Source organism: Protopterus annectens, chromosome 16.part0 (genome assembly GCF_019279795.1).
Source record: "Protopterus annectens isolate FY-2018-M chromosome 16.part0, PAN1.0, whole genome shotgun sequence".
NCBI classification, from domain to species: domain Eukaryota; kingdom Metazoa; phylum Chordata; order Ceratodontiformes; family Protopteridae; genus Protopterus; species Protopterus annectens.
The window spans coordinates 297,304,018-297,319,687 of NC_056750.1; the positions used below are offsets into that span (position 1 = coordinate 297,304,018).

Below are 15,670 nucleotides of genomic sequence, written 5' to 3' on the forward strand. Positions count from 1 at the left end.
ACATTTCTAAGAGTGAAACTGCTAGTCAGAAGTTAAGGAAAGAGTAACATCAAGGTCAGCAACTTTGCTCAGCTTCTTACAAAGTTATCTTTTCAGTTTCAGACCTTTAACAATACTCTATATGGGCCCCTTCTAAGCAGCCTTCAAAAGCATACTTCCTTTTGATTAAAAAGCAGGCCATCCAGTTTGGCCTCAGATATATAATCGTATTCTTTTACTAAAACAAAAACAAAAATCTTTTCACTGTAGTCATTTACTGAACACAGACAACCTTTTTTAAAGCTAGTATCTAGTTCTCACTCCTCTCTAAGGTCATAAGGCCAAATGTGTGCCGAGTTCTAATGCTGTGTATCCATCTCAAATCACAATAATAGTACATCAGCTCTTAAAAAGAGGACCAAGACTTGTTAAATCAGGATTCTCTGCCCCTTACCTGTCTCCATTTGCGATATGTTGAGAATTCCTCAGAAGCCAAGAAAAGACTCAGCCTAAATACAGACTTTAGTTCCGCAGGAAGTCCTCTTGACTCAAAGTACTCAAACTCAGTTAAAGACTCACTTGCTACTGGCACATACAGGCACAGGCACAACATCTTACTTCACGACCAAAAGGAGTCTTAGGAATAAAACTGTCTGTGTACAGAACTTCAAAGCCGGCAAGGAATGAGATGGTACAATTCCCTCGTCTTTGAGCCTCTAGTTCCTCTTGCTTTTACAGAGCTGGAATGCCGGTAAAATCTTGTGACCCAGACTTATGACTCACTCATTGTCAAGCTCGTTGCCCAGCCCTCCTCAGAGAAACTTTCATAGCAGAGCTCACAGCCAATCACCTTCTGTGCAATGACACTCCTACTGCAAGCATACAAATCATTCCTGACGCACAATTGTTGCTCAACTGCTAGCATTTACACCCTGTCACAGCCCACCAAATGCACTGACATCAAGATACTGAGACAAGCTTCATGCATCCTCACGTGCCAGCTTGCCTTCTGAAAACCTTATAAGAACTGTAAAATCCAGTAACGTAACCGATGAAAGAAAAACAATGAAAATCAGTAACAAGTGGGCAAAACAGAAACTAATATTCTGTAGTAAATAAAAAGTGACTGCACCAATCATTTTGCTGCAGACAAGTTTATATGCTCATGTAAAAACTGGTATGTCAGAGAATTATGTACTTAGAGAGTATGTGAGACACAATCCTGCTATTAGGAAAATAAATATTGGTCTGCCTGCCACTAACTAATGCCAACCAGGCAAGTTCAGCAACAGATTCAAGAGATTACTTTTTGTACTATGATGTCTTGTTACTTGGATTGTCCTGCTGGGCTGAGAAACATTTTCAGGGGGGAAAAAATCATCATAGCACTTAAAATGTTTACATATAAAATAACCAACTTAGATGATACTGTAAAAAATTGTGTGTGTGTGTGTGTGTATATATATATATATATATATATATATATATATATATATATATATATATATATATATATATACACACACACACAGACACATATATATATATATATATATATATATATATATATATATATATATATATATACATACATATATATATACATATACACACATACACTCATATATATATATATATATATATATATATATATATATATATATATATACACACACACACACACACACACATATATACACAGACACACATTCACACACAGACACAGACACACACACAGAGACACAGACACCTATATATATATATATATATATATATATATATATATATATATATATACACACACACAGATTTTTATATATATATATATATATATATATATATACACACACACACACACACACACACACACACACACACACACACACACACACACACACACACACACACACAACCATTAACAATCACAAGAATAACCAGCTATATGAATTCAACAACTCATGCAAAGAATCAAGACAGCACAGTGGTGCAGCAATGGTGCAGCAATTAACTGTTACTCCCTTACACAATGTTAAGTTCTTTAGTTTAGTTCTTGGTTGGGATGTTTTCTGTGCAGAATCTGAACGTTCTTCCAGGTGACCACATGGATTTTAACTGGGTGCTCTGTAACCTTCCACAATGCCTGTAGATGTGCATGCCATGTTTAAATGGTTGTGTGCACCCTATGATGGGTTGGTGCCCCATTCAGGATTAATTTCAGGCCTTGCACTTACAGAGTAGTGGGAGAGGTTTCAGCTCCCCAACTTATCCTGAAATTAAGTTAACTTACCACAGAATGAAATTAACACACGGAATCAGCCTATTAATATAAACATAAGCACTACCTATATTACAATCACTATCCAGAGAGTAACCCAGGATCACTTCCTTGAGGCAATCCAGACTTTTGTAACACTCCTCAGATTCAGAAGTCAGCTAGTGACAGACTAGAAATGGCATAACTGTCCTATCAGGTCTACAGGATTTTTGCAATAGCAAACAGAACAAATTAACTAGAAGTGCAGTAAAGGCAACACAGCCTCGTATGGTGCAAAGATGGTTTCAACAGCTCAGTGGTTCATAATGGCGTGTAAGGTGTAAAGATCGAGCTGTACTACTAGTCCAAAAGTTAATCCCATTTTTTAAAAGTGAGAATATCAGAGAACTAGCTGAGGAAAAGTGCTAGATGGCCTGCTCTTTGTCTGGGGAAGGGGTTGAAGAATAATAACATGACTGACATTTTGCACAGGTTACAAGTCATATTTTTTAGTGAGTGAAGAATGGCATGGGATACCTTTATCCTCCCAAAGAAGGTGCTGGCATCACATACATATAACTTGCCCTGGCAGAACTCAGAAGATAGAAAGGAACAGACATTCGCAGGTATCAAAGAGCAACTCACTGATCACCTAAAAGCCTTCCCAGTGCTCCACTGTGCTACATGATTCACAACTTCAGCTTCCACAGGGTACTACCTGCCCTGAAACAGAGAATAGCCTTATCCAAAGCAGCTATCAGAGGGTAACAATCTTGTCAGGAATCAGACAGGCAGGCAGGCAAGTACATGGTGTCCATATCATGGTTTGGAAATCTATTCCTCCACACCAAAAAGTGCAGCATTTTTTTGATCCAGTTATACAAAGTTTAATGTGGTTTAACTGATCAGAAGCATGTTGAAAAACAGTTTTAGCTACAAAATGCGAGTTTACTCTATTGTATATGCTCACCACTAGATTTCTGTGTGATTTTAATAGGATTATAGGAATTAGAAGGCAACAGAGTCATTTAAACATTTTATGCATTGCTAATACCCACACAGTCAGAATGAATCCTTTCTCTCAGAGAGGGCCCAAGGTGTGAATTTGTGAATACCCATCCAATCATCCAGCTCCCATTTGAAGGAAGATAATTTATCACACTATTTAATGTGAAGATGGAATGTATTCCAGAGATGGGAAATGTGCTGCATGGTGCAATGGACCTCTCTCTCCACCTAGTGTTACTTATCTGTTGGTAAAGATGAAGATCCTAGTTTCGGATACTTGTGGGACTATTTGCTTTATCGAAATACAGGTGGTCCAGGGTTGCTAGGTCCCTAATGGCTCAGAAAACAAGGCACAGATATCCTCGTGGCAGTCTATAAGATACAGAAAATACAGACATTGCTTCCAGTCTTTCCTGATAGCTGAAGTCAATGCTCTTTTTAGTTAGGGACCTCCGAGGACTTTCTACTGGCTTGATATGTTTAGTAGGGTATATCTCAAATGGAGATTTGTATTCACTGGCTGGCCTAATCAATGCTGAGTACAAGATAATAATGATCTCTTCAGATCTCGATAATACTCCCAAGGCAATTAGCTGCACCAAGCAGAACAACTTTCTGACCACTTTCACTACATGGTAATCAAAAGAGAATTGCCAACCAATGTCCCAGAGTCACTAATAAAATTCTCATTTTGGAGTGGGGTAATGTCTGTGCTGTATCTTGTGGGGAGGGATAATCTACCAAACGTGACAGTGTTACACATTTTAGCATTTAATGTAAGCCCATTATTTGTACACAAGTCATTTACAAGGGTAACTTATTTCTGAAGGACACGGGTGTCCAAGGGTGACTTGACAATGACTCCCTGTTTATAGCTGTATACAGACTTGGTTAGCAAGAGGTCTTCGTTCATGGTTTGCAGATCAAAAAAAAAAAAAGCCAAACAAAAGGGAGTTTCAACATAGAGCCTTGTGACTCCACCAGTCACCTTTATACTCTATGATGATTTTCCTGCTACCCACACCATGTGGGTTCTGTCCTTTAGCCAATCTGCTATCCATCTTACCACACAAGGACCTATTTGTAAGGCATTTATCTTACTATAATGATGGAAGCATAGGGGACTGTGGCAAATGCTTTGGCCACATCAAGGTATGCCATGTGGACACATCAAGGCCACTATCAACAAGTTGTTACTTTCTCAAAGAGGTTGACCAGATTCAATGATGGGATCTACTCTTAGAAAATGAGATATTCTATCACATCAATTATAGTATGTTCATGGGTTTGCAAATAAAACTCCTTAGGCTGATGGGACCACCCCTGTGAAGAGGAATAACCACTTCAGTATGCCAAATTTCAGGGACAAAACCAGTGACTAAAGTTAAGTTAAACACTTTAAAGAAAGGCTCTGCCAGAGCCTGTTTAATACTGTTTACTAGGGGGCCCCACGGACCAATTTTTAAACTAATAATACCTTTAGTACATGTTCCTTTGAAAAGACTGGAGGAGGTATGAGAGCCTCAGGGATAGGTGGGATTTGGATAGTCGTTTCTAGGATGTGATGTGCACTAAATTTGTTTGCCAGTATGTTGGAGATGTCTACTGGGTCTGACTATGTACTGCTATTAGTAATAAGTTCAGATCAATGTTTTGTGTTATTTCTAAGTTGCCCATCATAGCTACATAAGGATTTGTAGTTGCCTTTGGCTTCAGATGCTAACCTGAGTTCATGTGCTGCCTTTGTAGATCTAAATTGTTCATCACAGTGCTTCAAGTCAGCAGACTGTTCTTACCTGAAGAATTTCCTCCCACTGTTGTACTACCAACCCAATGACAGAAACACAGTAAAGGAAGGGAAGTTGTGCTTCATTTGAATTTTAGAACAGATAGAAAAAATGACAAAACTGGGCAGGGGGGAGGAACTTATGCCACAAACAGAAAAAAAAAATTGCCTGTAAGATCAGTACTTACAAAGCAAATTATTTTTAAGCAAAATTAGAAAATAAACTCTATAGACTCTTGAAATGATGTGGACAAATGAACAGATAAACAAACCAATGCACGACTACTGACGTTTTGGAAACAGTGCAACAAACAGCCATACTTCAGTATACGTGGATTTAGTCTCATCCTTGTAGAGTAGTGGATTTAGTCTCATCCCTGTAGAGTAGTGCAGCAGTGAAGTAAGAAATCTCAGTTAAAAGAACTACTAACACAATTGCTACTGTAAGGTTGCCATTTTAACACTATGTCGATGAAACAAAACTGGTACTGGGTTAAGAAGCCTCAAAGATGACCCTGCTCTAATCCTGTCACACTCTTTCCACCTCTTCCAGTCATCTTAAATCCATCCACTAGCCTACAGTGAATCAACGTCTCTGTCAACAATGTTCCAGCACTTTTTTTGCAAAACAAATGTTTCTTCATGTCCATTTTGAAATATTTTTCTTTCACCTGATTCTTTCTCGCCCTCCATCCTTGCTGTTCATTTCTACTCTCCTATTTACCCCTCAAAACAGGATGTTCAATTTTTATTCACCCTTCTCTTATGTTTTCCAATGTACAAAAGCCAGGGCAACTGTCTCTCTCCTTACAATTGAGCCCCCCTTCATGGTTCAGTGATTGCATGTCATAGTTTCTGCTAGTTTAATCCATCACCCTTTCTAGGACTACTATAGTTAGATGTTGTGCACTAGCTGACTGATGCCCTCTACAGTGGCAGACTTCTTTTTTTCATATTTGTGCAATTTACTCCCCTAGGAATATATCCTTCTTGCACCAAGCCCACAATGATATGTGGGTTTACCATATTTTACAATCCCAGTGTGATAGTGACATGTACATTAGAACAGTGTCCGCACTGAACTATGTGGCATGCCACTGATAGTCAACTCTTTGTTAGACAGAACTCACCCCCATAAAACGATGACTATCATGCACTGGTTCTAACCAGTGAATCAACTCACCATTTTGGGCCCCATTCCATACACTTTTGATTTCCTCACCAGCCTCCCATTAGGTACTTAGTGACAAGGGCTCTGATGACGTCTGGATACAACACAAACACAGGGCTTCCTCTGACCACTGCAGCATTTATCCTACCATAACATAATCAGAACTGACTGACAAAACCTCTGCTTCGGCACAACAACAAAGTTGCAATACAACTGATAAGATGCTTCCTTTTGTAGCCAAGCCCTGCAGACCACCTGACTTGACTGAAAGGCTAAAGATAGAAGCACTGACCTACACATGCAGCATCAGTCTGTCACAGATTACTGAAGCAGAAAGAAATGTGTTGGTCAGATGAGTGTGGGGGGTGGGGGCGGAAAACTCCTCTCACATGCCCATTCCACACAAAGAAATGTTACACAACAAAGTATCCCCTGACAAACATTACAAGCTGTCACGCTCTGTGACCTGTCTATGCAGTACATATGCATCTTCTGCATTAATCCTCTGCCTACACCTGTTCACTCCAAAACCCAGTGTTAAACACAGTGGGGAGATAACTAGGTTTTCCCTGCCAGCTCCTTTACAACAGCATTTTAACGAGTGCCTGTCATACCAATGTCCCAGCAGTGAATCTGTAAAATAAATGTACTTGTTCTAGAGAAAGGATGGAGCAATGTAAACATCTTATATTACCTGCATGGAAGAAAAAAAGGGTCTCAAGTCTTTAGTGTCAGGTTCTTCACCCTGGGGAGTATTACTTAGAATTGCACAGTCTTATCAATACCACATTCAGATGCATGATGTGACTCTAGATACTTAACATACTTTAATATTGTTTGTATATGTATTGATCATTCTATATGTCTTTGTCAATGAAAATGTGTGCTCATCTATATGGTCTTGTTGTATATACTAGAAACATGATAGAATATTTTGTTTATATGTCTTGCATATATGTTTCTTTGGAGGGTTCTCCCCGGGCCTCCACAGAAAATGGACATGCATCCAGTTGGGCTATCCCGGTTAACAAATGTAAAAGAAATAAATAAACAGGAACCATCATCTACCACTCCTCTCCTGCTACATACAGTTCAGGTGAGGTCAGTATGTTTTAAAAAAGGTTTATAGGTTCATAGGCAAGTACTACGCTATCTGCCCAAGCGCATTTATAAACCTAGCCAGAATGTGTCGGCTTTCGCCACCCCCTTAGATTAGTTCCCTGTGCCCATGTCCAGCAGAGCCATTAGTTCCCTGCGCCACTGTCCAGCAGAACCACTGCAGTGATCCCCAGGGTAAATTTTCTGTTTTCCATCCATCCATCAAGGTTTCTCTTGAAGAGTGTTAGTGAGGGGCTCTGCCTGATATATATTGGAATCCTGTTTCAAAGCATGGGGAGTCTCTGGGACATGAATCTATCCCTCCAGCATGTCCTATTTATCGTTGTGGTGAGGTTTATATCTCTAGAGTGCGTGGCTCTCTGGGATTTGTTTTTTTTTTTAGGTGGAACATGTCCATCAATTCTGGGTTGGACATGGCCTTGTATGTCAGGTAGAGATCACCTCTGAGTAAGCGGTATGCAACCAAGTACAGCTGGAGTTTCTTGAGTCGGGCTGCATAGGGCATCTGTTTGAGGCCAGTAATCCTCTTGGTTAGGTACTTTTGTGGTCTTTCCAGCTGTTGCAGGTGTCTTGTAAGGTACATCCCAAATGGGGCGTTGCATTCTATGATGGGTCTAATGAGTGATGAGTAGAGAGGCACAATAACCTCTTTTGTTCTAGTTGTGAACCCTTTTGTGATTAGGTGGGTGACAAAGAAGGATTTTCTAACCACCTTGGCAATATAATTATCAAAGGAGATATTACTATCTACTTGGGTCCCCAGATCCCTTATTACATTTTCTGTATTTGGGGGACTACCACCTATGTGGTAGTTCGTGGGTACTTTGTTTTTTCCAAAGGGGATGACTATGCACTTTTTGGCATTTAGTTTGAGGCCATGATTTTGACAACAGGTATTCGTCTCAGTGAGACCCTTCTGGAGGGTGTCTGTATCAGCCGGGGAATCAATTATGGCCCCTAGTTTGCAGCCATCTGCGAACTTGGTCAGCCATAGTCCTCCTATGCTTGCCTGTACCTCTGAGAAGTATATACCGAACAGGAGGGGTCCTAGGACTAAGCCCTGGGGGATGCCACTTGTAACCAGTTTAGAGTCGGACATAGAGCCTGCAACTCTCACCTTGTGGGTTCTATCCATGAGCCAGCTGGCAACTCATCTCGTGACGTAGGGGTTTATGTTCAAGCTGGTGAGCTTGTCTATAATACTAGAAAGGGGAATGGTGTCGAAAGCCTTTGCGAGGTCTAGGTAGGCTGTGTGGACCTCCTTTCCCTCGTCTAATGCCTTGGTAACTGTCTCAAAGAAGTCCACCTGGTTTAGGAGTTATGATCTGCCCTTAAAGCCAAACTGGGTAGGGTCCAAGGTTTGGATGCTCCCAATGTCTCTGTTAATGAGTTCCATGATGATGCACTCCACAGCTTTGCAGACCAGGCTAGTCAGGCTTATAGGGCGATAGTTCCCAGGGTCCGTTGTGGCTCCACCTTAGTGGAGTGGGATAACTGTTGCTGTGTGCCATTCTGTGGGTACGTAGCCTGTAGAGAGGCTGAGTTTGAACAGTGTGTTTAGGTGAGGGGTTAGTTCATTTTGGAGCTCTTGTAAGAGACAGCCTGGGACACCGTCCGGTCCCAATGTAGGTGTGTTTTGGCTTTGGATAGGGCTGTTTTAACCTGTGTGTCGGTGATTGACGGGGCCCTACATTCTTCTGGTATGGTTATCGGCCCTTTAGGGAGTGAGAGGGGGGTAAAGTTTTCACTAAACCTGTCTGCCAGAATACTGGCAATATCAGTCGGTTCAGTGTATTTTGTGCCATTCTGCACTAACTCGGAGCAGATCTGAGGGTTTCCACTTAGGTTTTTGACATAGCTAAAGAATGCTTTGTGGTTATCTTTGGAGTCATTTCCAATTTTTCTTTCGAAACTAGCCTTGGATGATTTAATGAGGGATCATAGTTTCTTGCTGATACTGATCAGGGATGTCTTTCCTCCTTGGGATTTTACTCTTTTCTGTACTAGTTTCCTCCTTCTGTTGTATAGCTTGTTTATGGCAGGGGTCCACCAGACTGGTTGCCTTTTCTTAGAGGAGTGATTCTTGGTTTTACTTGGGATAGCATGATCCATGCATTCTTGCAGATGCTCAGAGAGTGCCTTTGTAAAGGTTTCAGCAGCTTGAACAGCATTGTCCTTTAGCATGGGGGCTATGAACCTTTCCCTTCGGTCTTAAGTAACTTGAAATTTGCTTTTGAAAAGTTTTTCACAGTGGTTTCCTTAATTGGGGGTGGGGCGGAATGTGGATATCCAGAGTGATTAGTCTATAGTCTGATCTAACCAGCGAGGGATTGACCTCCGGTGTGGAACACCGGTCGCCCATGTTGGTGATGACCAAGTCCAATACGTTGTTCCCTCTGGTGGGGGTGTTGACTAGTTGGTTAAGGGCATTCGAGTTTATAAATTCTAGGAAGCGTTGGGCAAGGGAGTTACTACTGGAGTAGTTCTCCCAGTTTATGTTTGGGTAATTGAAATCAGCCAGTATTAGGGTGTTTGGTAGGACCTTCATATTTCCCAGTGCTTCCAGAAATGCGGAATGGGGGTCCTGGGTCATGGTGGGTGATCTGTAGCAAGCTACAATTTGTATTGCAGTTTTGCCCGTGGTTAGTTGCACATGGATGATATCTGATGCATTGTGCTGTTTCACTAAACTGGAGGTGTGGGTATCTTTGATGAATATGGATACACCCCCGCCTTTTGTGTTTTGGTCCTGGTTCTGTGGCCGAAAGGTATGGTATGAGTTATAGCCTAGTAGTGCTGGGGTGCTCTCAGGAGCCTTAAACCAGGTTTCTGTTACTGTACAGATGTCGATGTTCTCCATACTGAGGAATGCCTCAAGTGTGTGCATTTTGAGATTTGGACTTCTGGCATTGAGTAGCATTACTCTCAGTTTTTGGTTACTTGTGCAATTTATGGTGGTGGGTTTGTCTTTTGAGCCTTGCCTAAAAAAGGCACTATGGGGGCGGCAACAGCCTTGGCCAGTATTCGAAAGCCTAAGGGTGACAGGTGCAAGCCATCTCTTGCGAAGCAATGTGGCTTGTCGAGCAGGTCATCCCAAGCAGACAGATACTGGATCCCCTTTGAATGACACCAGAAACTTAGCCAATTGTTGAAATTGATCATTTTTTCTTTATACTATGGCATTATTCTTGGTGAGGGTAGGATGCTACTCATGGTCAAGGTCATACCAGCCTGGGCTACATGATCAGAGAGCTCTTCCATATCTATTTTCATGTAGTCTAGGGAGGTACGTCTCAGGTCATTCGCACCAACATAAACAATGACAGAGTCGTATTTGTACTTGTTCTGGACTGACCTGAATGCTTGTGGTATGTGGCGGATCCTGGCTCCCGACAGGCAGCTAACTGTAACCTTCTTCTTGTCTAGCCTAGTTAGTGGGACATCAGTGTGCCTGACTATACAGTCGCCTAATTATTAGTGTGTTGGGTATGTTATTTTGCCTTAAGGGCTGTGATTGCATGGCACACTGATTATGTGAATTATGTGTTTCATGGTTGGTGATGGGGTGTGGAGATTGCTTGGATGTCTGCTTTGGAGGTCTCTGTTGCTTTTGCAGATTTTTAGAGTCTCCGAGTATGTTTTCATGTATTCCTGTGTGTTATTTGCTGGTGTTGGTTTATTTGGTCTATGTGAGACTGGTGGTGTATTGCAAGTATTACCCTTCTCCTCTTGACTGTCAGTTCCAGTCTTGGATTGACAGAGCTTTGCCTCCACTTTGGCTGTATAATTGCATCTCTCACATATATTAGTGTTTGGTGGTAGGAGGAGAGGGTTGTCTGTGTACATGAGGCAGTTGTAACATTGCCTCAAAATGCCCAGATTCACCAGTTGGACTGGAGAGTACACCGGAAACTGCCATTTGGACATGCCTGAATAAGTAGAGTAAGCTATTTTTCTGACTGGCTGGTAGGGACTAATAGAGAGCCTTGTCCTTCTGGACAGTATAGGAGGGTCTAGTGCTAGGGTTAATTAGTGCTTGCTATGAGTTTTAAGAAAGTGCTTGACTGTGAAATGAATGGTTTGAGTGCTAAAGTTGAAGGTTTGTCTAGTTCCAAGGGAAAACTGAAGAGTAGACGTAGCGGAGCCGAGAATAGTTTAACTCTAGCTAACCAGCGCTGCCCAGCGCGCAAATGCGGTTTTTATAGCAGGGAAGTGAAAGAGATAGAAATTAGCCCAAAATGACCAATAAACTGCTAACGTCTGGGCTGAAACAACTCCTCCAGGGAGAGATACGCTGCTCAAAGCTCCCCTCTCTCACAGGTGAACAGAGAAACTTCCTTCTATCCAAGTAAGGTATGGACACAGAAACTTGTAACACAGCTCTGGATTCAGCAAAAACCTGAAAACTGGAATATACTAGTTCAGAAAGGCGGTAAACAATTTATATATATATATATATATATATATATATATATATATATACATACATACATATATATATATATATATATATATATATATATATATATATTTTCCATTACACCAAAAAACGCCAGACAAACTGTAGGAAACGAAAAAGCACAAGGAAAGCAACCCCACAGTATCCAATATGTTACGATTGTAATAAATCCAAAAAGTGAAGGTTTTCACAAATGCGATAACTCTGTTTAAGACATTAGAAGCACTTTCGGAAGGCTTTGTATCCTTCCTTCTTCAAACCAAACCTATATATATTTTCCAGAAAATAGGGCAGATACAATCAAAATTAGCCCAAAATGGCCAATAAACTACTAACTTCTGGGCTGAAAACACTCCTTCAGGGACAGATATGCTGCTCAAAGGTCCCCTCTCTCACAGGTGAACAGAGAAACTTCCTTCTATCCAAGTAAGGTATGGGATACACAAAAACTTGTAACACAGCCCTGGATTCAGCAATAACCTGAAAACTGGACTATACTAGTTCAGAAAGGCAGGAAACAAGTATTTTTTTGTTGTTTTTTCTCAGAAAATAGAACAGATACAATCAAAATAACACTTTAAATGCACAGAAAAGGCTATTGCACTTTAGTGTGTAGCCAACAGTTAAACAGATTTAAACACAAAAACAACTTATTTCAAGTGCAGACAGCATGTACAATATGTAGCAATAACAAACTTTTTAAATCACAGAAACGCTAAAACAACTGGTGTTTTAGGCGGAATTAATTTAAGACAGCAAGAAAAGCAGAAAAATGATACTTAATCACTCCAAAAAGTCTCTCAGCTGCTGTAGACTCTGCAGAACACCTGGAAGGCACTTGCTGAGCGGAATACAAGTGCAAACACTGTGCAAATGTGGTTTTTATAGCAGGGAAGTGAAAGAGATAGAAATTAGCCCAAAAGAGCCAATTAACTCCTGGGCTGAAACCACTCCTCCAGGGACAGATAAGCTACGCAAAGCTCCCCTCTCTCACAGGCGAACAGAGAAACTTCCTTCTATCCAAGTAAGGTATGGGCAACACAGAAACTTGTAACACAGCCCAGGATTCAGCAGTGACCTGAAAACTGGACTATACTAGTTCATAAAGGTGGGAAACAAGTATATATATATATATATATATATATATATATATATATATATATATATATATATATATATATATATATAGATATATATATATAGATACAATCAAAACACTTTACCCAATTAACCAGTTAAAAAGCACAAAACTGCACCCTGTTCCAGCAGTCTTCAATCAGACAAGTTCTAACTGCACACTCCTGCCACTAGGGTACACAGAAACCTTCTCCAAAAAAGATGGCCTGGATCAGTGCACAAGTTATGCAAACAAAGCTAGATCCAGCAGGCCTGAATCTAGTCTATGCTACAGCAAACAAGGCGTACCGATTTCAGAAAGAAACAGTTCAAGTAAGCAGGCTCAATAAGCCTTTAACCAGAAATTCCCAGCTCAGAAGGGCAGAATCTAGCCTCTCCTTCCACAAGAGTGCAGACCACAAACCTTCTTAATGTAGAACAATTGGCCTGAAGCCCAAGTGCTTAATCCAGAACTAATACAATTTTAGAATAACAGACACTGAGCCTTCAATCAGCAGTTCCCAACTTAGAAGAATGTACGCTACCTGTCCTGCCACAACAGTGCAGACCACAAACCTTTTTAATGTAAAACAACTGGTTTGAAGCCCAAGTGCTTAAACCAAAAGCCTTAGAATACCAGTTACAATTTAATCAGGCTACTAACATGCAGTAACAAAGGCAGCAGAATAAATTCAACTGAGTACTTTTAAGAAGAGGCAAACGCAAAATAAGGTAATAAAGTAGTAAGAAACACAAATACAGTAAAGCAGATGAAATGCATTTTTTTTGTGGAGAGGGAGGAAACAGAAAAGATTAAGATAATATAGGGGAATGTCCTTCCCAAGTGCTCTCTCTGTACAAAGCAGAGGAGATGGGACAGGTAGGAGTATCTGAAATCAAAATATGACCTCACTGTACTCAGTTGAGTGAGCAAATGAGATGGGTCCAGGAGGAGTGTCCAAAAACTGACTGATTTACAGCAAGGGCGGGCAATTCCAAAGCCACCAAGATTAACACCACAAGAAGAAACACGGAGGGGTTGGGGTTGGGGAACTAACTGCAGATAGACAGAGACGCACAATATTTACTGAATCAAATCTTTCTTAAATACGTGCAGAGAAAAGTACACTTAAATCAACTTAATTATTACTGAAACATAAAATGACAGTACGGCAGTGTATAAAATAATGTGATTTAATAACATACAAACAGAAGAAAATGCACGTTTTCCCGAATAATAATGCAGAATGATAATAAAACTCAAAGTAACTTTATGCATAGTCTTACATAGCAGGAATGCCGACTTTCTCAGCAAGTTTCTCTGAGCTTCTCACCTCCTCTCATTCTTGTTTTTTTCTTTGGTAGGAATGATATCCAAGTTTCTTCAGGTGTCCTCCTCCATGTATCACTTTACTATTGTAGTGCTTCATCCAAAACCGCTACTCCTGTCACAAAATTCCCCTCCTGGAAGGGCCACCAACTCTGAACAGGCTGACTTCAGCCCTCCTTTTTACACACAACTGATTAGCTGCATTAACCAACAGACCTGTGAAAATGTACTCAATACAGCAAGAATCTCATCTTTCTTACAGGACTAGCTATATTTATATAAAATGTGTTTTATTTTCTTTACTACAACAGTTTTGTACACATTTACAGTGTTTTATGTTGCACTACCTTTCAAAATACCACTTGTGAAAAAGTACAGTTTTGTACCTACCATAAATGTAGATGTTCGAGTGTTCACCCTGCTGCAGTCATCACACTTGGGTTATCCTGCCGTCAGGCGGTCCCGCAGTCGGCCCTAATTCCAAAGTCTCGGTCCGGTGTCGGTTGCTGTCACTTCCTCCCTGACGTCAGTGCGCCAGGGGTATTTAAGAGGCATCCAATGCCATTTTCTTCAGTTTTTCTTGCCCCAGATGTCAGGTGCCCCCAATAGGTAGACAAAATATATATGGTTATATAAAAATCAAACAAAACCCTTAGGCACAAGCAAATACACCACAGAGGTAGTATAGGAAGAAGTGGTAGAGATAAGTTCAGCTAGTTCAGAGGGGATGGAGGGAGGGTAACCTGGACTGCAGCAGGGTGGACACTTGAACATCTACATTTATGGTAGGTACAAAACTGTACTATGTTCATCGTGTTACCCTGCTGCAGTCATCACACTTGGGTTGAATCCCAAAGCTAAGGATGGGAGGTGGAATCAAACAGGGTTAGAAGAAGCTAGTAGGCCCTGCAAAACCTGCAGTGGCAAAACCAGCTCTAGTCTTAGAGTACAGAGGTAAATGATAGTGTTTGGTGAAGGTGTGCACTGAACTCCAAGTAGCAGCTTCCAGAATGTCCTTGGTTGGCACTCCCCTGAGAAAGGCTGCTGATGTAGTTGTAGCCCTGGTGGAGTGGGACCTAATGTTAGCAAGTACTGGTTTCCCATGATGTGTCTAGCAGAAACGCATGCAATGTCCTATCCATTTTGAAATGGTCTGTTTTGAGATAGCTTTTCCTTGTGATCCTGTAGCATAGGCTACAAAAAGCTGGTCAGTTTTTCTGAAAGCCTTTGTTTTATCCAAGTAGTACCGTAACTGCCTGTGAATGTCCAAAGAGTGCAGGTGTCTTTCTCCTTTGTTCTGGGGATTTGGGAAGAAGGTGGGCAAGTGAATGGTTTAGTTTAGGGCCACACTGGATACCACCTTTGGCATAAAGGAAGGATTAGTTCGTAGACAGACTATGTCGATGAAAAATGATGAAAGGTTCCACTGCCATTAGTGCCTGTAGCTC

At 41.0% G+C, this 15,670-nt stretch overlaps 1 protein-coding gene across 5 annotated transcripts in view; it reads right to left on the bottom strand.

Moving 5' to 3' along the window:
* The window catches only part of SLC25A25 (solute carrier family 25 member 25), a 262,587-nt gene that overhangs the window by 27,503 nt on the left and 219,414 nt on the right, over positions 1-15,670 (bottom strand). The window contains exon 1 of one of the 5 annotated variants that reach the window (XM_044057990.1): positions 434-736. The exons of 3 other annotated variants lie outside the window; for them this stretch is intronic. In XM_044057990.1, the coding sequence (XP_043913925.1) occupies positions 434-592 (159 nt within the window). In that variant the 5' untranslated portion in view covers positions 593-736. Of the gene's footprint in view, positions 1-433; positions 737-15,670 lie in introns of those variants that run through there. One more of the 5 variants, XM_044057991.1, reaches the window with a different exon arrangement.